At 43.9% G+C, this 21627-nt stretch overlaps 1 protein-coding gene across 1 annotated transcript in view; it reads right to left on the bottom strand.

The window, feature by feature from the left end:
* Nucleotides 1–21137, bottom strand: part of UST (uronyl 2-sulfotransferase) — a 168283-nt gene extending 147146 nt beyond the window's left edge. Inside the window, exon 1 of the mRNA XM_075708146.1 lies at nt 20852–21137. Coding sequence (XP_075564261.1) covers nt 20852–21137 — 286 coding nt within the window. The remainder of the gene's footprint in view (nt 1–20851) is intronic.
* Between the last annotated feature and the right edge of the window lie 490 nt (nt 21138–21627).

Genomic DNA, 21627 nt, shown 5'->3' with positions numbered 1-21627 from the left:
TGAATTCGATCCAACTTGCCAGAGGTATCAATTTCATTGAAACAAATCTGCTTGAATATTTTTCACTTGAAAGAAATTAGACCATGCCTTTGCAAGATAGAATCACACTGGAGTCAGAGAAACAAAAACAAGCAGGCTAGATTCTGTCTGACTTCAGCTCAGAGACTGAACCATTGTATCTTTTGAAGTTAATACATCCTAGAGGCACAATGGATTTACTGTACTACTTCCCCGTTCTAAGAAATTGCTCTTCTACTGACCCAAGAGGAAAAAACACACAAACTAAGAAGAAAAGGGGAAACATGATCGCCCTAAAAATGGTAAAAGATAACTGGAATCGCTAAGGAGCATTCCCTTCCCAACATGATCATATACATCCTCTGTTGGATTTCCTATCCGTTCTCTCTCTCAAACTCAGACACACACGTTTTCTAAGACTCTTTTTTGGAAAAAACTTAATTTTCTAGAATACATACAGAAGCTAATCAAACAGTACTTCTAAAATGTTTTCAGCTACAGTAAATTGTATGTCTAAATTATTTTGATTCCTAGTGTTAAGTCCAACTGGATATTTAACTGTGTGTAAAATATAAACCACAGTTTATTACCAAAGTCACTACTTACTTTTCTCTTTAATCACTCGCCTTATCCTTCTTTGAGAACGACATGATGCAAGATGACAGGTAGATTTCACACAGCTACTGAAAGAAACCTATGCAAGGAACACCACGATCAAGGAAAGTTTGCAGCAGCATATTCCACCTTCTAGCTTAAAAGAATGAGTAACATTGAAAGTGTCTAAAGTTAAGTAGTTAGCAGTCAAGTAGTCTGTCCTTCCCTCTGCACCACAAAAAATACATTCTTCCATGTTCAATTAAGCAATTCCTAAAAAATAGTTTTCCAGAGTCCTGAAAAAAAATTCAAGTCTTAGAAGCAATTCATGAATGTGACATGCAATTTTGACGTATCAATCTCCTTTAGGCTGAAACTGGCACTAGGACCCAAGCTCTGTTCCTAGACCTGCTAGTAATCAGCAACATGTCTATCATGTCCATCTTCCTTAATGCATGCATACATTAAGAGTCTAAGCAGCTCCACATAATGTACAGTACCACAAATAGTGAAAACTGGCTACATGGACTGGACTCTCTTCTCACAGTGTTCAAAGTCTTAATTTCACAAAATCTCACCTACAGCAAGAAATAGAGTAGTACGAAGAATGATTTTTCTATGTCCTTTCATTTCCTAGCACCAGAGAGGAAGCATTTGCTCCACGCTTCGTGCTAGAGCTGACTTTTCACTCCTATTCCTAACCAAGTTTCTGAAGGGTCAGCACAAACCGTTAGATTCCAGGAGCACAGCCCCACAGCATGGTGCGGCGAGAAGGCACCTCGGCAGAGCCTCTTGCCCACTCTGACCCCCTGCTCAGACCGGGGCCAGCTGGACCAGGGTGCAAAGGGATGGGTTTGAGTATCTCGGGGCAGCCTGTGCCACTGTTCAATCACCCCTCACATAAAAAAGTGGTTTCTTATGTTTAAATGGAGTTTCCTGCATTTCAGTATGTGCCCACTGCCTCTTGTCCTGTTGCTGGGTATTACTGGGAAGGGTCTGGCTCCATCTTCTTTACACCCCCCCCCCCATATCAGGTATTTGTACACATTGTTAAGATTTTCTTCTCCAGGATGAATGGTCCCACCTCTCTCAGCCCCTCCTCACATGACATGTGCTCCAGTCCCATGATCATCTTAGTGGCCCTACACTGGACTTGCTCCACTAAGCCCGTACATTTCTTGCACTTGCTGAAGGTGCACTGTTTGCCATCATCCAGGTCCATTAATGAAGATGTTAAATGGTACTGGCCCCAGTGGTGATCCCAGAATACACCACTAGTGACTGCCTGTGTCTGGACTTCGTGCTGCTGATCACAACCCTTTGAGCCTGGCAGTTCAGCCAGTTGCCAGTCAACCTCACCGTCCACACTTCATCAGTTTGTCTATCAGGATGCCAGGGGAGACAAGAGTCAAAAGCCTTGCCAATGTTGAGACAAACAGCATCCGCTGCTCTCCCCTCATCCACTGATACAGTCATCTCACTGCAGAAAGCCATCGGTTGCTCAGGCATGATTTCCCCTTCATAAATTGATGCTGATTATTCCAAATCACCTTCTTGTCCTTCATATGTTTGGAAATAGTTTGCAGAATTATTTGCTCCATCACAGGGATCAAGGTTCTTGCCTTTCTTAAAGATAGGATTGACTTTCGCTTCTTCCAGCCCTCAGGAACCTCCCCCAGTCACCACAACCTTTCAAAAGATAACTGAGAGTGGCCTTGCAATGACACCAGCCAGCTCCCTCAGCACTCATGGGTACATCCCATGAGGCCCCATGGACTTGTGTATGTCGAGTTTGTTTTAGTGTTCCCTAACCTGACCTTCCGCATCTGAGGGCAAGGCTTCCTTGCCTGGGATTCCTGAAGGCAAATCTCATCAGTAAAGGCTGAGGTGAAGATAGCATTAAGTACCTGAGCCTTTTCTGTCCCCATTCAGCAGCAGGCCCTCATTTTCCCTGCTCTTCCTTTTGCTGCCGATAACGCCTGCAGGAGCCCTTCCTCTTCCCCTTCACATCCTTCGCTAGATTCAACTGCAGGTGGGCTTTGGCTTTCCTAACCTCATCCCTGCATGCTCGAACAGTTTCTCTGTACTCCTCCTAGGAAGAATTCAATACAGATCTTATCAGAAAGTCATTAATGAGTTCACGTGCAGTAATTTATGAAAATATTTAAGAAGTCTGAAGTATAAAGCAACTTTTTACAGGAGCAAGACATGCTCATAACTGTCTAAGCTCCTGAATTCCAAGAGGAGAGCACCCAGACATTTTAACAGCACCTCAGACCAATTTCTTCATAGGCACATTGGTACCTGCATTCACAGGCAACCTGGCCATTTTCATCTTGAGAAGAATTAGTATGAAACAAATAAATATAGAGAGTATTTGGGATCAATCTACTGGGTTATTTAACCCTTCTTACACACAAAACTTTACTACTACAATCCTTGCTTAATACCAGCTATCTATTACCACAGAGGTAGGAGATACATCATCAAACATTTCTCACCTGAACCTCATGGATAAAGGAGATCCAATGTGTGCTTTAATTCTTTATATACATTCCTTATTCATTTTTACCTCAGAGGGAGGACACAAATACTGACAAGTAGCAAGGCAAAGAAGAAAGCACGGGTTTAAACAATGTATTACACATGCTTCAGCTTTATGCTGTGCATAAACAGCAGCATCCTTTTCATGTTGATTAAACTGTGTGTAACCTAGAATATTATTTCTGGTTTCATACATGTATTCACACACATGTATTATTGATCTTGTTTTTTCCAGAAGCAGATTATGTCTTATTTCTATTACAGAAAAAGTCCTGTAGCCCAGCACCTAAGCTTTGCACTGCCTCTGCACTCAAAAACATGCAGGAAAAAAATTACTATTGAAGAAACAAATCTAGCAGATCTTCCTCCTTCAAAAAAGAAAATATGGCACTACAGACTGAACTCCAAATAAAACAAACTGAAGATAGAGTTGCATAAATAGAATAATATTAAATAATGAAATGTTAATTCTAAGAAATTTCAATATATGTCAGTATAATAAACCTACTTTGGTCACACACTCTATGTTATTTCTAGTTAAATAAAATAAACATCAGGCCCTACTGAACTGTAATTCTCAGCAGGAACCTAACGTTTGTGTCACCGACAGACTGAAGCTTGTGAGACTCACATCAGAACCATTAATGCAAACTCTGACTTTTTAGTTGCCTAATACAAACTTTCCCAATTCTAAACTCCTTTTCTTTCCAGGATTTTTAAGCTGGTAAAGCTTTTTTTTTTTTTTTTTGGTTAAAGAAATTGCAATGCAATTCAAAAGCACACAAAAGAAAGTTTTACAAGTTTATGCTTTCCATAAACTGTGCTTTGTGGTTCACAAAGTACAGCTGCAGAAGTCAGAACACATTAAGTCTCACATTAGTTCTAACATCACTTTGTTGTAAGTGTCCAAAAACACAGTGAAGGAAGGAAAGAGAAAGAATGCTTATGATTTTCCTCTTCCTTGATCTTCCCTCCAACCTTCTTTCCCAGTTGAGCAGGAGTGTTTGCCAAACTATAGGTGTCACTGGCACAGTATTACAAGCCTCTGTGTGATATGACCAAATGCAATATACAGGTTTGTACTAAGAAATCTACCCAGTCATGTGGCATCAGGAATTAAAAGTCCTCAGTTCTGCAGTCCACAAACCATTCCCTGCACCAGCACACCACTACAGCAAATAAAAGAGAATTATTGAAAATAAGAGAGATGCCGGGTCAGTGAGCAGGACCCAGTGCAGTCAGAGATCAGGAGTGCAGTCTGGAACAGAAGTGAAGCATGGGTATTTGGAGAAAAAGAGTGTAAACCATACTTATGATGTTATTTATAGACTATGAGTAAGGAAATATTTTTAACCAGGGCCATATTATGACTGAATAGCTAAACCTGCCATTTTTAACTAAGACTTAACTATATATTGGATCACTGTGGCTTTCTTATTTTCTCTGATTTTGACCACATTCACAAAGGAATAGTCTGAGACCACCACATTTATTTCTTACAGAAATGAAATTTCAAGCTTCAATGAGGATCCAGAGTACTCTGCCTGAAAACAGAACATTTTCATACTTTGTGAGCCAAAACATAATCTTGCTGCAAGAGCAAAGAGCTAAAGCAAATGCCATTCAACTGATCTGCCTTAAAGTTTCAGAATTATTTTGTGCTTATGACTCGGTAATGATTCTGTTAGGATGAGAAAACAAGTTCTCTGGTCATTATCTTTATACAATGCAACCGTTACCTCAAAATTAAGGAAATGTGTCAGTGTAAAATTTTAGCCTAAAATAGCCAGAGGGCCTAACAGATGGATAAAATTTGCATGAGCCTCTCATTGACTCCTTCATATTATAAGCTCCTTTGTATTAAAAATATTTCTGTCTTCAGAATAAACAAGTTAAGGAAACATTTCTGAAGCTGACTATACAGCTTTTAAGCTGTGTTGGCTACATAAAGCAGCTGTTTTAACATCTACCCATGCCACAAATACAACTTTCTACCCACAGCAGAGACTTTGGTGAGCAAATTCCACAGAGGTGTTGAAGACAGCTGCAGAAAGCAGCAAGAAACACTCTTCAGTGGAAACAGGCTCCTTAACATGCCATTTATCGGTTATCTGCTCCCCCAGTACTATTCCTGTCTCTTGCAGGCTCATTTTAAGCAGAATACATTAAAAGGTATGCTGTTCTAGCTTACATCAGGAAAGTTTTACCCAGCAACCTGTCCTTCTCTCGCCTCGCTTGTTCCTCTCCCAGCTATCACTCCCTCCCACATACTTCCCTGTCATTTTCAGAGCCCCAAGCTCGACATACGGCTCTGCAGTAGCTGGCTTCCCTGCTGATGGGAACAGGGTGAGGAAAGACTCTAAAAAGTTGCCGCTTGCAGACAGGAAAATGCAAGTTTCCATAACTATGCTGGATGGATGCTCTGCTGGGTAAAAGCGGCTCCACAGTTTGGTAGACCTAGTTTCACACTTCCCTGAACCATCTTGTGCTTCAGAAGCCCCATGAGAAAAACTTCACTACTTTTTTTTGTTGTGCAGATATGTGAGCCCCACAGATTGTACAAACTCAAATCACCCCAGCCAGGAGAGGCAGTTAACTGCTGAGATAAGGGCAAGCAGCAGAGTTTCCTTATTGCTGAGCATCAGTGTTTTTGTCGGACACGCTGCACATGTTTCCAGGCAAACCCCTGCCCTTCTAAGAATGCAGGGAATCATGGCCCTGTTCTTGATACTGCTATTGATCAGCCAAATGACGCCAAGAAAGGCACGTGGCCTCTCTGTGCCCTTTAAATAAAAAAAGCGTTAGTACTTACCTTCCTCTTTGACCTGCTAGATGGAAACTGCTGTACAAGGCTAAAAACCAGAAACTTGTACTCTCCAGTCAGTAGTGACAGAGCGAGAAGAGGAAGCGAGGAGGATACTTTGCAGCTTCTTTTGCAGAAGACAGAAAGACCTCTTGGTCTATGATACCTAGCAGGAAATTCCAAGCTTGCCTTTTTTTTTTTTTTTTTTTAAAGGAATACATTTATCATTGATACAATAGCTCCAAACAAACACCTCTAACTATGGAGGAGGGTAGTACAAAGAAATCCACTATACAGGCACATCTCTTACCTTGGTGACAGTTGGGTCCATGCACCCACATGCTTTATAACCCTCGGTAACATCTTTCTGAATCTCATTTGCCTCTTGCACTAAGCATGGACAGTGCATACGCCTGCACCAAGCCCAGCACCACAGCACACAGAAATGGGAAGGAAAGTGCACCAGCCCACTGGGATCCCCACCAGATTAAACCCATTGGATCCTCCACTGCTGCTATACGCTCCCATGGTGGACTGACATACCATATCCTTCAGCCAGCAGAGTGAGGAGGAGAGCAGCAGTGCCAGCAATGGTATCACAACAACTTACACAATGAACTTAATGCACACGAGTCACTAACACCTCAGTACAGTAAGAAGACCCAGTTACTGTCAACCTCAGCTGTATTTGAGCTGGGGTCAGAAGGTGAAAGACACTACGTGCTATTTAAAAATCTTGCAGCTTCTGTTGTTCATAACCAAAACGTTCCAGGGAAAAAAACTGAAGTTGTCAGCTGTTTCCATGTAGCACATTGCAAAAACCAGAGAACCTGTGAGCTACAAAGAATCCCAGAGCTTTGCCAAAATTTGCCTCATTGATTAGATAAGTATCATATTCAAAACTAGAGAGGGGAAAATGCAACAGGCTTAATAGAGTAAGGCTGTTTATCAGAAGATTAAGTAACTCACACTGAATGTGACTGATTCGCTAGAAAAACATTTTCGAATGGATGAAATTAAGCGATTGGTTTTGCTCGTTATTAGTGAGGCAATGTACAGAGCTCGCAGTTACAGAAAGAGGCAGTTACTACTTCAGCTTTAATTTAATCACACTTCTGAGAATGGCTACTTCACAAGCAAGAGAGTGGTAACATTATCCAGTTCTTAACATGAACTTCCATCAGCTCAAAAGTGACTTAAGAAACAAATCTGGAACAGAAAGACAATATGCAAGTACGTAGTATTTACTCGGATTCCTCTGTCCCTCTTACATGTGCTGAAAAAGACCTCCTAAGAAGCCCCTACTTTGCAAAGAACTTCCCTCGCACATTCTCAAATCATGTTCCCTTTTCCAGAAGACGAGGCCACACCTGGAGTACTCTGTGTCCAGTTCTGGCCTCCTCAGTACAAGAGAGACATGGACATACTGGACAGAGTCCAATGAAGGGCCACTCAGATGATTAAGGGAGTGGGGCATCTCTCATATGATCAAAGGCTGAGAGAGCTGGGACTGTTCAGCCTGGAGACGAGAAGGCTCCGAGGGATCTATGTTATCAACGTATATAAATACCTGAAGCGGCAGAGCCAGGCTCTTTTCAGTGGTGCCCAGTGACAGGGCCAGAGGCAATGGGCACAAACTGAAACACAGGAGGTTCCCTCTGAGCATCACAAAACACTTTTTCACTGTGAGGGTGACCAAGCACTGGCACAGACTGCCCATGGAGGTTGTGGAGTCTCTATCCTTGGAGATATTCAAAAGCCACCTGGACATGGTCCTGGGCAACCTAGGTAGCCCTGCTTGAGCACGGGGGCTTGGACTTGATGACCTCCAGAGGTCCCTTCCAACCTCAGCCACTCTGTGATTCTGTGACGGTGGCTGAAAATCATTTAGTTCTGTCAGAAAAGTAATTGTTTGGGAAATACTCAACGATCAGGGGATGTGTATCTGCAGCAGCTACTCTTTGATTTTTATAAAACATCAAACTTCTCTTTCCTCTCAAATTGCCTCTGGTTTCAACATTTCCTCAGCCAGTATGTGGCAATGCATTCTCAGATTGCAGCTAACTCTCAGTCTCTCCTGCCTCCATGCCTGTTCCTAATGGTAGCCAATACATTTGCTACTATTCACTCATATATACAGCTGCCTCTTATTTGCCTGTTGCACAGATGCAGTGGTGACCAAAATGACACAACTGGAAAAAAAAAACCCAAAACAAAAAAAAAACCCAAAACCCACCCAAAAACTCAAACAACCACAGGTGGTAAGGTTTAGGCCCTGCTATTTTGTTATTCATCCTAATTTACTTATTGTGGTATCTCCCAATGGGCAACACAAAAGAAATCTGTACATTTGTATGGGGAGTACTGCTAGGAAAGAACAATCAGCTGCAGATATGAAAGGAACTGAGAACTCAGCATTTTCACAGCCTTTGCCTTACAATATCTGCTGCAACAGTTCAGATTGTATCAAAGCTGTTGTTGCACACCCTTTTCATGGAACTGCATGATTTAGGGAGAAACAAACATGGCATCAAATCCACCCATCAAGTAGGGATAGACTCCCCTGCAGTGCTATTTTTCCAGTGCTTTATGTAGTCTTCATTTTTAGGCATCCTAAGCACTCAGGTTTCGATGACCCACTGACATGACGTGACCTATCCATCTAAAAATCTTGCTAGCGTAACTTCCAGGCTCCTCTCCCTGCTCCTCCTCCTCTTTGGAAGCCTTCTACTGGTCATCAACCAATGTTTCTAAGAATAAATACCATGACAACCCAGATTCTTCCCACCAAACTTCAAGCATTTCCCCATGCACAAGTCAGGGGCTCAGCTGTCATAAAGACACAGGTAGCCTGAGTTGCTCTTTGGAGATACCTCGTGCCTCTCCCTGCTGACTTCAGAGGCAACCTCTGAAAGAAGGAGTCAGGGCCTTACAGACAAGCCATACACAGTCTAAATCTTGTGTAACTTTTTCCGATTATCAAGACACCTGTCTGTCCCCTCTTCCCTCTACTAGTTCTGTCCCACTTAAAAATCTCTTATTGGCACTGTACTGCCCAACCTGAATGCAATTTCTACCTGTAATTTCATCAAACTTGTACAGAAGAGGTCTACCAACATCCCAGCTCCAAGATCTTTCTGTGTATTCTAAAGTACCTCATTATCATTTTTCCTTACCTTTTAATAATGCAAAGGAATGGGCTATTCGTGGGACTTCTTCTAAGATCCCACTTACTTCTGATTTTCAATGCACAGATTCAGATGGCTCTTCTCTAGATGCAAGTCAGACAAAAGAGGCATGAGTATGTGCTTTATAATGCAAGCCGCTGAGGAAAGAGAACCTGGCTGAAGGAAGTAGGACCACCAGCAAGACATGATTTTCCTTCCTACGAGGACAGGCTGAGAGAGTTGGGGTTGCTCAGCCTGGAGAGGAGAAGGCTGTGAGGAGACCTTATTGCGGCCTTTCAATGCTTAAAGGGGGCCTATAGAAGGATGGGGGCAATCTTTTTAGCAAGGCCTGTTGTGACAGGACAAGGAATAATGGATTTAAACTAAAGAAGAGTAGATTTAGACTAGACATAAGAAAGTGATTTTTTACAATGAGAGTGGTGAAGCACTGGAACAGGTTGCCCAGAGAGGTAGTGGAGGCCCCATCCCTAGAAACATTCAAGGTCAGGTTGGATGGGGCTCTGAGCAACCTGATCTGGTTAAAGCTCTCCCTGCTCACTGCAGGGGGGTTGGGCTAGATGACCTCTAAAGGTCCCCTCCAACCCAAAGCATTCTATGATTCTATGATTTGGAAACCACCAGCTGCTAAACATGGTCTGGTGTTTTACAGGAACAGATTAACAAGAGGACTGGGCAACTACCTGTAAATACAAGGGGAGTGGAAGGAAAAGGATGTGCTCACATCTTGGAAGGCAATAAGAAAACAGATGAGAGAAAATGAGACCGAAGAAAAAGACTACATCAGTACTGTATTTAACTCCTTTCTGATTAAAAAAAAAAGTAAAAAAACATACTCAATGCTCTCTCCTGCTAATTGCTACGAGATAAACAAAGTCATAATAACATTAATCAATTATTCACAAAATTACTGTGTCATCTGAAATTGAAGCTAAAACTCTTATATTGTGAGACAATTCTCAAACGCCTTCTGAAACAAACATCATAAGACTTGGTTTCTTATCTTATCTCCCCATCTGCCCCAACCCCTTCAGGTCTTGTGTCCGTTTCAACACAAGTCACTGCCACAGAGTAAAAGTGTACAACTTCATATTCTGAACAGACAATTAAAAAAGAAAAAAATATATTCAGAAAAACAATGCAGGTTCTAATCTGAACAAGAATTCCAAAAGAAAGTTTAGGAGATCTTACAAGGTAAAAAGACACATAACTGGAATTTAGATTTCAAGAGCAAGCTTTGAATTCTGGGCTGAAACTTCATGTAAAAATCTTTGAGACAATCATAGTTTCCTCCAAAGTAGGAGGCAGGTCCATTCTGATCAAAAGCCAAGCACCAGAGACTTCACAATAGTCCCCAGTAGTAATTACGCAAAAGCTATGAAACATTCTCTTATTTGTTACAAATTTCTTGTGTGTATTTTAGAAACACCTATTGTTAAACTGTAAAACTGTTAAACTGTTAAACTGTAAGGACAGTTGTAAGGAGCACCTTCTCCTTCCCAAGTGTGCAGGACTTTCTGAACTAAAAAAAAAAAAAAAAAAAAAAAAAGTGGAAATATTAAGTCAAATCCCCTTGACTAGCAGCTTTTAATCCAGGCACTGGTAGCTCATCTTACAGATTTGTCACTTGCTAGCAGTTTGGTGACCTTATATGAGTACAACGTTATGTTGGCAACCTCTTTCTGGGGCAGATACATTAACCTGAGCCAACCATCCACTTGACCAGTAGAGGTTTTTAAAATAAACATTCTCAGGGGTGCTAAAACATACTATTTATGTATGGCAGAGATGCACTGTTTCTTTACTCAAACCACGGGTTCCATGATCTCCATCCCAGCCTCCTCATGACTTCTACCCTGAATCGTTAAGTGTGGTAAGAAGCAAACTTTGGCAAACATCCAAATTTCTGTTGCTAACATATTAGTACTCAGAAACCATAATACAAACCTAATCATTGTGCTTCCATGCTTACAAAGCCAAACATCTATCTGCCACACAAGAGGGTCTACTTCCCTCAGTGCAGCTCTAAAGAGCAAGAGTAAAATAAATTTCAGTCAAAAAATTGCTCTCCACTTCCTATCTACCCCTCCAGTCTCCAAACATCCTCTAACCCAGAGTCTAAAACAAAGAAAAACAAATGCCTCATTATATAAACATAAGTTATGTTTGAAAATCTACTTGCCTGCTCACCAATAATGATGGGGAAACTTTTCTTGGTGAAAAGTCATGTGTCATCATTTTCCAAAGCTTTCACTTGAAAGTTAAAATAATAATAATAATAAAAAAAAACCCACAAGCTTTTAGCTTATGCTTTTGAGCACTGCTGCACCAGTCAGATAAGGTCTTACAGGCAAGCACCTCCGCTGCCCAGGGAAAGGCAGCAGTGGCTAAGGCAGTAGTAGCATACTCAAGCCTGGTGTTCCCTTCCAAGTTAATGGCAACAGGCTACAGATGACTGACATCTCTGAAAACGGCTGATCCTACTTGCATGATATGTCTATCATAAACTGTCATGACCTGGAAGTGGCTCTCTCCCCTCACTGATAAGACAGGAAATCCAATATATAGCCGAGAGTGATATGAGTCTTACAGCGAGATCCAAAGAGGAACCTAATTCTCACTAATTTCAAAAGGATCCTCATCCCTTTCTTGCCCCTATGGTAAGAATGAGCAGCCCCTGGACCCTTGCAAGCCCTGGCTCCAAAACTTACTGCTCCAAAAGCACAACAGCACAGAAGGGGGGCAGGGGGACCTCCTCCATCCACCCAGTTCTTCAGGAAAGACAATCCAATTAGAAAGAGCTGTAAACACATCCTGAAAAATTATCTGCCCTGAATAACAATGTGGTAGTTTATTTTGGTAAGTGTGTTCATACACACTCGCATGAGCACACAGAGTGGCCATTCACCCCCTTGGCTGTACTCCTAACAGTGGAAGCACACAGGGCTTCTTTCATAGCACTGCAATTCAAAACGGTGCTCGCAGGGGGTCAGCAGCAGGTGCAAAGCCACAACTTCAAAAAAACCCCAAAAAAACCCAACCCTATAAACAGACTTTTTTCTCCAGTCCAAGATGCAAACGTAAACTCTTACATCTCACCTGAAAACTTGTCTTTGCACAGAGGGACAGCTATGAGACCAAAATAACCAGCAGTGCTCTTCTTGAATGTGTTACAGGAGCTAGAAGCTAACAGCATGCAAGTACTTTCACACAAGGCTAAGACAACAACCCAGAAAGAAGGGCTCTCTCAAGTGCCCAAAATTTATGTGCAAAAAAATGGGGTGATTATCATACAAAACACACAAGCAATTTCAGGAATTCCAGTTTCTTGCTAGACACAAAAGACCATTAGAAACTCTCTCTTGTTATTAGGATATGAATTTAAATGATGGGATCAGAAGAAGAGGATGGGGGAGAAAGAATTGATTACCAGCTGGAAATAGGGGGTACAAGAGGATACCTGAAAAATATGAGATTTGAAAAATAAATGTGTTTTTCTTTTTATCCCATTGTATTTACTGTTTCAAGCTTTTGTGTCAGAAAAGTCCTAGGATCTTATTTGACCCGTTCAACCATTTTATAGTGTTCCCACCAAAAATCACATCAAGATCAAGTCTGTCCTTTATGCCTTCATCATATGTTCTACAAATTTTGACAGTATAGACCTATACTTGAATAACAAATGAATAACTTCCACTTACTGTCCCTGCTGATTTTGACATGCGCTATTGATTTCAAAACAGTTTTATCAGGAATCAGTGCAGTAGAGCTAGCACAGATGTTAATCTCGGATTCTTTAAGGGGAAAAGAAAAAAAAAAATTAGCCTTTATGATTTTCCCCACAGAGCATGAAGCGTTCAAGCTTTTGTATGAGTTACTTTTGCTAGAGAGTCTCCCTTTCCGGCAGCCTTTAATGCTTACCATCCTTTGTCAAACCCTAAGCAAAAGCAATCTTCCTCCTCCCTAATTTTGTATGAAAATATGAGAACTACTGCATCAACCACTTTTTTCCTCCCATGACAGCCACAATTCATTTTGGCTGAGTATTCTCTGATAGAGCACAAAGTGCTTGCCATTTGCTTCCGGTGAATGAAGCTTCAAGAAACTGTATTTTTACTTTCATTTTTGCAAATTAAGTCTAAGCAGCACCACTGGAAACAAGAAATAAGTGACCCGGCTACGTTCTTCTGTATGAGGACACATATAAAAACTGATGCACTTTGATGAGACTCTGGAAACCAATTATAGCAGTAACTCCTGAAATAAAACTGCACAGAGACTGTGTTAATGAACAGTGGCGATACCCTTGGAAGAAAAGTAGCTGGACTACTGACTTCACCTCAGCCTACACAGGAGCTCCCTTCTAACACTCTCTATCTGCCTTGTCTCTTTGACATTTCCAAAGTCCCTCCGTGGGGGGAGGGATAGGATTTATCACAAGTATCTTTTTCCTTTAAGTATTTCTATGGCTATGATCACTGTAATACCTGAGAATATCATATTCTGTTACACATTTATCTTCAAAATGCCCTTTGGACAAAAGGGGGATTAAATACAGGCAGAATTAACACACAACTTGTTCAATGTCACATGAAGCCTGTCAGGGCAGGGAAATGGAGCCTCCCTCATCTCCCCAAGCCCAAGTGGAGCACCCCATTTAACCAGTAGACTTGTCCTCTCGCAGGTGTATATACCACAGTCATATAATCTGAAAGTAAACCAAAACCAAATACATTGTGGAAAAAGCTGTAATAATATTCCCTCTCATCAGGAACTGCACTAATCCTTTAAAGCCTTTGTCAACAGACAAAGTTGACAATATGAAACAGAAAAAGGTATACAGCTGCATACATGCAATACTTGGTTCCCAGACTGGAGTCTGATTTTGAAAGCAGAAAATACATCTCTGGATAAAGGCTGTCCAATTTTCCACATATATTTAGAATATCATCACAAGACATTCACACAGTCTTAAACATTTTTCTTCATTGTACCCAGTGTTTTATGGCCAGCCAGGATAACGTAGTCCAGTGACCACTTCATCTTTCTGATGCAAAAGGCTCGAGTCGGTCGTAAAACGAGGTGTGTTCTGTTTCTCTGTAGAGTATTCCTTGACAGCATCATGTGTTAGGTAGAGCTTTGTTAATCGTACAATCGGACAAGCTGTGAGTGATGCATGTGAGTCATGAAGCCTTTTAACAAAAGCTTCTTGGAGATGAAGCACACCTTTCGTCTTCCAAAAAAGCTCACTTTAACTTGAGAGTTTAGCAACATAAATCAAAGTCCAAACATTTTTTATCTAAAAGATAATATGTATCACATTCACAATAGCGAAATGAGGAAGTCCAAAGAGGACAGGAAAGTTAATTATGAAAGATATATGTCCTGGTTTCAGATGGGAGAGAGTTAATTTTCTTCCTAGTAGCTGGCATAGTGCTGTGTTTTGGATTTAGTAGGAGAAGAATGCTGATAACACACTGATGTTTTAGTTGTTGCTAAGTACTGCTTATGCTAGTCAAGGACTTTTCAGCTTCCCATGCTCTGCCAGGTGCACAAGAAACTGGGAGGGGGCACAGCCAGAAGAGTTGATCCAAACTGGCCAAAGGGCTATTCCATACCATATGATGTCATGCTCAGTATAGAAACTGGGGGGGGGGTGGGGGTGGCCGGGGAACAGCGATCGCTGCTCGGGAACTGTCTGGGTATTGGTCGGCAGGTGGTGAGCAATTGCACAGTGCATCACTTGCTTTGTATGTTACTTTTATTATTATATTGTTATTATTCCTACTACTATTTTACTTTATTTCAATTATTAAACTGTTCTTATCTCAACCCAGGAGTGTTTCTCACTCTTATTCTTCCAATTCTCTCTCCCATCCCACCGGGGCAGGGGGAGTGAGCGAGCAGCTGCGTGGTGCTCAGTTGCTGGCTGGGGTTAAAACACGACAATATAGCTACAGACTTGTCATTTTGGTTCATCTCTTTTCAAGGCTTTAGCAAGCAGCTTCTAAACTGACCTTTCAGTTCCTTACAATGTTAATGAATTTTAAAATGTAATAAATTCCAAGTGCAATTGAATTAAACAATCCACTGAAAAGCCAGAGAAAAAATCAAAATGCTGTGAAGTACGAAAGAGCTCTTTTGAGAGCAATACACGTTCCTGAAAACAGTAAGAAAAAAAACTGTCAATAAGAATATAACCAGGGCATTCTTAAAAGCATATTCATTTCAGAAACAGGTACTGTGTCATCATACAATAAACCTCACCCATAGACCTGACAGTCTTTCCTTGAGTGTGTTTCTCCTACTTGCACATCTGAAGGGCCTTCAAAACTGTAACGGATTCATGATCCATGTGCAAAACAAAACTGGATGAGATAACCCCTTCTGGCCACAAAAAAGCACAGTGATGTTCACCTATAAGGGAGCATACTAGGTGCTTTTATTGTTTAGAAAAGCTTGCCCTGAAGAATTCCATGCTTTCCATCATTTTAGATATAAATGCAGTATTACCAGAATAAAAAACCTAAGCCAACCCCCCGCAAAAAAACCCAACTGTTATTTCTGCCCCTGCTTCTACAGCTTAGGAATCAAATCTGTATACAAAACAGTGTCACTTTTATTGTTTGCTTTGGATAGTCAGTTTTTCTTTTCTGTCTCTCTCTTAACATATTAACAGGAAAAAGCCAGACACTTAAGGGGGGGGGGGGGGGGGGGAGGGGGGGGGGGGAGCCACACCCCAAAACAACCTACTGAAACAAAGCCAATTCATACCACCTCAGTTTACAAAGAAGTTTCACTTTGTGTTTAGTTTTAAATAGTTTTAAGATTTTTGTTGCAATCTCCCCAAATACTCAGATTTCCTTCTGCTTCTGCTATTTCACAAAATGTTGGTTATATTCCCCCATGTGTCCAAAATAAACATAACTGTTGCTGTGACAACTTTAAGCCTACCAAGCACATCTCACCAAAATACCTGAGAGTTTCCAGTGGCATGAAGAGTGACAGTAGGGAGCAATTTAGAGATTGTCTGAAGAACACAACTGGTCACTTAAGTCTTTTCTCTTGCATAGGAAGCCACAGCACAGGCAACTTCCATGTGCAATCAAACCAGTGTACTTGTTGGCAGGCTCCTGGGGACTTCAACAGGGGAAATGCTTTAATTGACATGAACAACAAGTTTGCACTGCAAATACTGAAGATCAAAAGATTTTATTTTTTTTATTGGCCATTAGAGGGTTGCTACCAGCTCTTGGAATTACTCATTTCTGTATTTTGAAGCATGTATATGTCATAAGCCAAAGCAGGGAAGAATAAAGTAATGCAAAACCACCGCATTTGCAGGGGAATGGAGTCCCCAGTGTGTTCCCCAAAAGCCACAGGGCTGTCCAAGATTTATGATTTCTGCCTTACTCATCTAAGGGAAGACTCTTCTCACTTCCTCCCACTGCTGGAGTTGTTTTTTGATTAGTGAGCCAGGATTACCTTGGCAGAATCAACAAGCAAGACCTCATAGATGTTGTGCAACTCCCAATACTCCAGTTTATTACTGGAAAGCCTGGCCGTTTTTAAACTTTCTGGTTTTTGGAGCTCATAGATGGTCCAGGACTGGTATGCACCCCCATACAGCACATTTAAGCCTACTGGCAACAGTCGTGCTTTTAAGTATCTTCCACAGATTCTTTAGAAATAACCCACTGATGTCTGTGCCCCCACCAATTACATGCTGAAAACCAGGGCTCTAGATTTATCCTGATGGGATGACTACAGTGTGAAATTTGTGCCACGTTCCTGTGAAGCACAGCCAGAACAGGCAGCAGAAACCACTAGCTTTCCACAGACCTTTCTGTCCTCTGAACTATTATAAGCTTGAAGTCAGAATGGAATAAATAATGAAGCACAGCCTCATATCTACTAATTTACTCTCATTTGCTCCATATGACTCTGCTAGAGTTTTACAAGAGCAGAGAAGGCAATGCAAAGTGGAAATACTGAATATAGCTACCTTCTCCCCCTACAAACTGCCAAAGTTTTTTTCCATCAGATTCTCCCCAATCAGTATGGCAATCAAACAAAAAGGAAGATGCATATGGACAGGACACCAGAGAAGTTGGTCCAGGAGAAAAAAAAATTACTAACAGTCTGAATATTCTGAAAATACACTCATCCCCACCACCACCAAAGGAAAGTTCATCGAACTAGCAAATCTTCACGCTTAATTCCTTTGAAAATAAACTTATTCCTCCTCCTCCACAGTGTACAATGCAAGCCTAAGAACAAAATGAAAGTTTCTCAACCCCAGTGTTTTCATGCTGCCTAGATTTTCTTTTATGCACACACCTGCCTGATGCAGGTGTGATTTCTATCCTGATCGTTATTGAAGTTTTATGTTGTTACTTATGGAACATCCTTTCAAGTTCTGAGGTAAAAAACATCCAAGCATTCCCTCGAGAGTAACATCACTAGCCACAAGCAGCACACTGAAGCTTGCAATGCAAATAAAAAATCCAAAGCCAGACAAGATGACCCTTCCCCACGTTGTGGAAGGCACAAAGTAGTTAAACAGTGAAATCAATTTTCCCTTTGGTCTAGTCCTTCTTGGTTCTTGTAGATTTAAATGCAATAACAGCGGTTGCAAAATTCACACGTTGCAAACATGGTTTGCAAACTAGCTGCTCCTTTCTGTCTGGGGATTTAAATTTTAACACCATAAATTGTGGGTTGGAAGGACTGGAAGGAGAGCTGCTTGTACACCAGATCTGTGGCTTCAGGGGGAAAAAAAAAGTTTGAATTTTTTAATGTCATGAGACTTGACTAATCCAGCTGTTATATAAAACACACATGTACATATGTAGGGCCTTGGTAGTTAGCAGGACTGGATGTCCGATACCTATTCCTCCAAACAGGTCTGTTAGTTCCCTGGAAGACAACGAGACTACTGGTTACAAAAAAAATTGTTCATAATTTGCAAACCTTCCTAGTTGGATACCTCAAGTAGTATGCACCGTTCTTGCAAAACCTACACTCAGTACAAAAAAAAAAAAAAAAAAAAAAAAAGAAAAAAATCTTTAGCAATGTCATCCACATGGATCAACTTTGACAACACAAGTGAAACTGTACACCAAGGAAGCGTAAAATAACTTTAGAGAGTAGCACGCAAACAGGCACCTTAGCATCCAGACAAAGTATGCCCCACTTCTCTGCAGAGGCAGCGGCACTGCTTGCTCAGCGGGCACTAGGACTGCAGCCACAAGGATTCCGTTTCCCTCTCAGCCACTGGCCTGCTGCAGGATGTTAGACAAGTCTTCGTCTCCTCAACACCCCAGGTGACCAGGCACAGAGAGGAAATTCCTATACTAATTGATTTAACAAGTGCAGAAGTTCATTAACAGATAGATATTAATAGATCTGTCTACCGTCTGCTGAGAGAATCCAGCACTTCAAAAAAACCCCAAACCATTTTCAAAGAAGAGTGCACTCCTTCCCCAGAGGCTCATCACGTTCAGGCACACACAATAAAGGCTTTTCTGCACTTGCTGAGTGCCTCACAAAAATTACCATGACCCATTCACCAAGACGCAGTGGTTTCCAAGCCTTTCATCTGCAGGCCTCAGAAGATTTTCCAGCAGAGACACAACTACTGGCTAGAGCGGTTAGGGTAGTAGATCCTAGTTTTATTTCCCAAATCCCTCAAAAGCAGTCAAAAGGCCACAAAGTGAGAAGCTGAGTAACCCTGTGTTTCTCGCAGTCTATTCCTACACGAGGCAAGCAACGTTCATCCTTGAGGAAGATTAAAATTTTAAAAATTGACATCAACTTTCCTCTTAAAAAGAGATCTGTGCTTGATCCCATTAAAAAGTCAATCAATTGTAAGCAAAACCTGCTTCTACCTTGGTGGAAAATTTGTCCATTTCCTCATCAGCAGGGGAATTTCTTCCTAAATATAATATTAAAGGAAGAAAAAAAAAAAAAAAAAAGGTCATTAAAACCCAAGCCAGAAAGGCAATACTCTGTTGTGTTTGGGAAGCAATATTCAAAGCATTTCTTCTTCTCCTGTTTTCACATGAATTGTCACTGATTTTTTTTCTCCAGTTACAGTAGAATCGCAGAATAACATGAACTGGAAGCAACTTGTGTTCACCTGGTCCTATCCCCCCAACAAAACAGGGACAAATTGACTTGGGTTGCTCAGGGCCTCATCCAGCTGAGTTCTGAATATCTGCAAGGACATCCCAACCTCCCTGGGCAGCCTGTTCCAATATTTGACCACCCTTGCATTGAAAATACTTTTTCTAATATCTCATCGGAATTTCCCTTGTTGTAACTTGTGTCTGTGGCCTCTTGTCCTACTGCTGTGCACCTCCCACAAGATCCTGGCTGTGTCCTCTCCACACCCTCTCATCAGTTAACTGAAGACATGGGCTAGTTTTCCCTTAAAGAAAAGCAACACAAACACCCCCCGAGTGGTATTCCCAAGGTATTAATAAAATACATTCAAGCAGATAGGGATTTTCAGCTTATTTGTGTGAAATACAGGTACTGTATTTTTGTTTGCAAGCTAACACCGTCTCTTACGGATCGCCCTTCCGCAGCGCGGGCCACTGAAGGCTTACCTTCACAGACAACTAACACAGAGTAATGAGGGAAAAGCTCATGCTGCAAATTATTCTGTAGTCATCCTCCCATAGGGAGAGGCCCTTAGTTTTTGTTCCCTATTTGAACTAGTCCCGCCAGCCTGAGGTGCTTCCACAGACTCACGATACACTCCGTTTCTCACCATCTCTCCGTTACGCTGGGAAGCGACATTTCGCAACGTGGAAACTGGGCACAAAGAAAACCCACGTGCAAACTTGTGGCCAACGCGCGGACGAGGACCACAAGCCACAGCGCGGGGCTCGTACCTGCTCCGGCGGGGTCACGCAGGCTGTGGCAAAGCGGCGGAGCGAGCTCAAGCCTTTGCGCGCTGCCGCTCCGACACACACCTCTGCCAGCACACCTTGCTCTCCAGAAGCAAATCAGCCGCGCGTGGATGGATGCTCGGTTGATGGAGTAGAGGCGTTTGGGCTTTTTGTTTTGTTTGGGGTATTTTGTTTGTTGGATTTCAGTTGGGTTGGTTGGGGGGTTTTTTTGTTTGGTTTTGTTGTTTTTTGGTTTTGGGGGGGGGGGGGGTTAACAACAGCATCTTCTGCCATGAGCCGTCTGTGACCCCGTCCCTCCCCTACCGAGCACCTGAGCGGGGCGCGGAGCCGCTGCCGGGGCCGCTGCGCCCCAGCTCCCCCGGCCCCCGCTGCGGGACCCGCGGGCGGCCAGCGCCGCCCTCCCGCCGCCTCAGCCCCGACCTGGCGGCGGGAGGCAGCGGGCAGACCGCGCTCTGCCACGGTCGCCGGGCAGACAAAGAGCTCTCTCCCCGCTCTGGGGAAGGGTCTCAAGGGGACTCTACCTCCCCCCCAAAAATTAACTTCTCACGCCCTGCTCCCTGGGCGCCGCCGGGCCCTTCCCACCGCGGTGTCAGACCCCGCCGCCCCGCCTGCCCGCCCCTCCCGGGCAGCCCCGGCCTCCCGCCGCCCCCGGCCCCGCTCTGGCCGCCCGGGAAGCCGGGGGGACCCGCGGCCGCCCCCCCCGGGCGCCGGAGGGAGGTCGCAGCCCAGCCGCCACGGGGGGCGAGGAGGAGCCGCAACAAGTCCCCGCCGCCGCCTGCCGCCCTTACCCAGATAGTGCCGCAGGTCCAGCAGAAAGTGCGGGGGCCCCCCGTTGAGCTGGTAGAAGAGGGAGCCCAGGCAGAAGAGCAGCAGGGCGGCCATGCAGAAGCCGTAGTCGCGCAGCGAGAGGAAGGGCAGCAGCGAGAGGGGCCGCCGTCTCTTCCAGCCCCCGCCCTGGCCCGGGTCCGGGGCCGGGCCCCCTCCCGCCGCTGCCGCCGCCGCCGCCGCTGCCGCCGCCGCGGGGGGCCGGGGCGCCGGGCAGTCCCCACCGCCGTGCTGCAGCTTCTTCTTCATCCTCCCCTTCGCCGCCGCCGGGTCACGCAGCCCGCCGGGGAAAGCGCATCCTCCATCCGCCTGTTCGGCTCCGGCTGTCCGCCGCGGGGAAAGTTCCCGGGAGCTCAGGGGACCCGTCCCGTCCTCATGGCCGGCTGCCCCCGGCCCCGCGGCAGGCGAGAGTCCCCGGCGCTGCGGCGGCGGCGGCTGCGGAGCGCCGCTAAGGGGAGGGGAAGGAGGTGGTCACCATCCCGCTCCCTGGGGCTCCTCTCCTCCTCCGCCGCTCCCGCTCCCTCTCTCCGCTCGGCCTCCCGCTCCGGTGTCAAGTTACAGCCAGCGCTCCGCCGCCGACCGCCTGCGACTCGCGGCCGACTTGTGCGCGCCGCCCGGCCCCGCCGCCCTCCCCTCCCGGCCCCGGCCCCGGCCTCGGCCCCGGCCCCGGCCCCGCCGCCCCCGCTCCCGCCCCGGCCCCCGCTCCCCGCGAGGCGCCCGTTGCCTCCGCGCGAGCGAC

Source organism: Pelecanus crispus, chromosome 3, assembly GCF_030463565.1.
Source record: "Pelecanus crispus isolate bPelCri1 chromosome 3, bPelCri1.pri, whole genome shotgun sequence".
In the NCBI taxonomy this organism is placed as follows: domain Eukaryota; kingdom Metazoa; phylum Chordata; class Aves; order Pelecaniformes; family Pelecanidae; genus Pelecanus; species Pelecanus crispus.
This window is presented reverse-complemented; position numbering and strand designations above follow the sequence as displayed.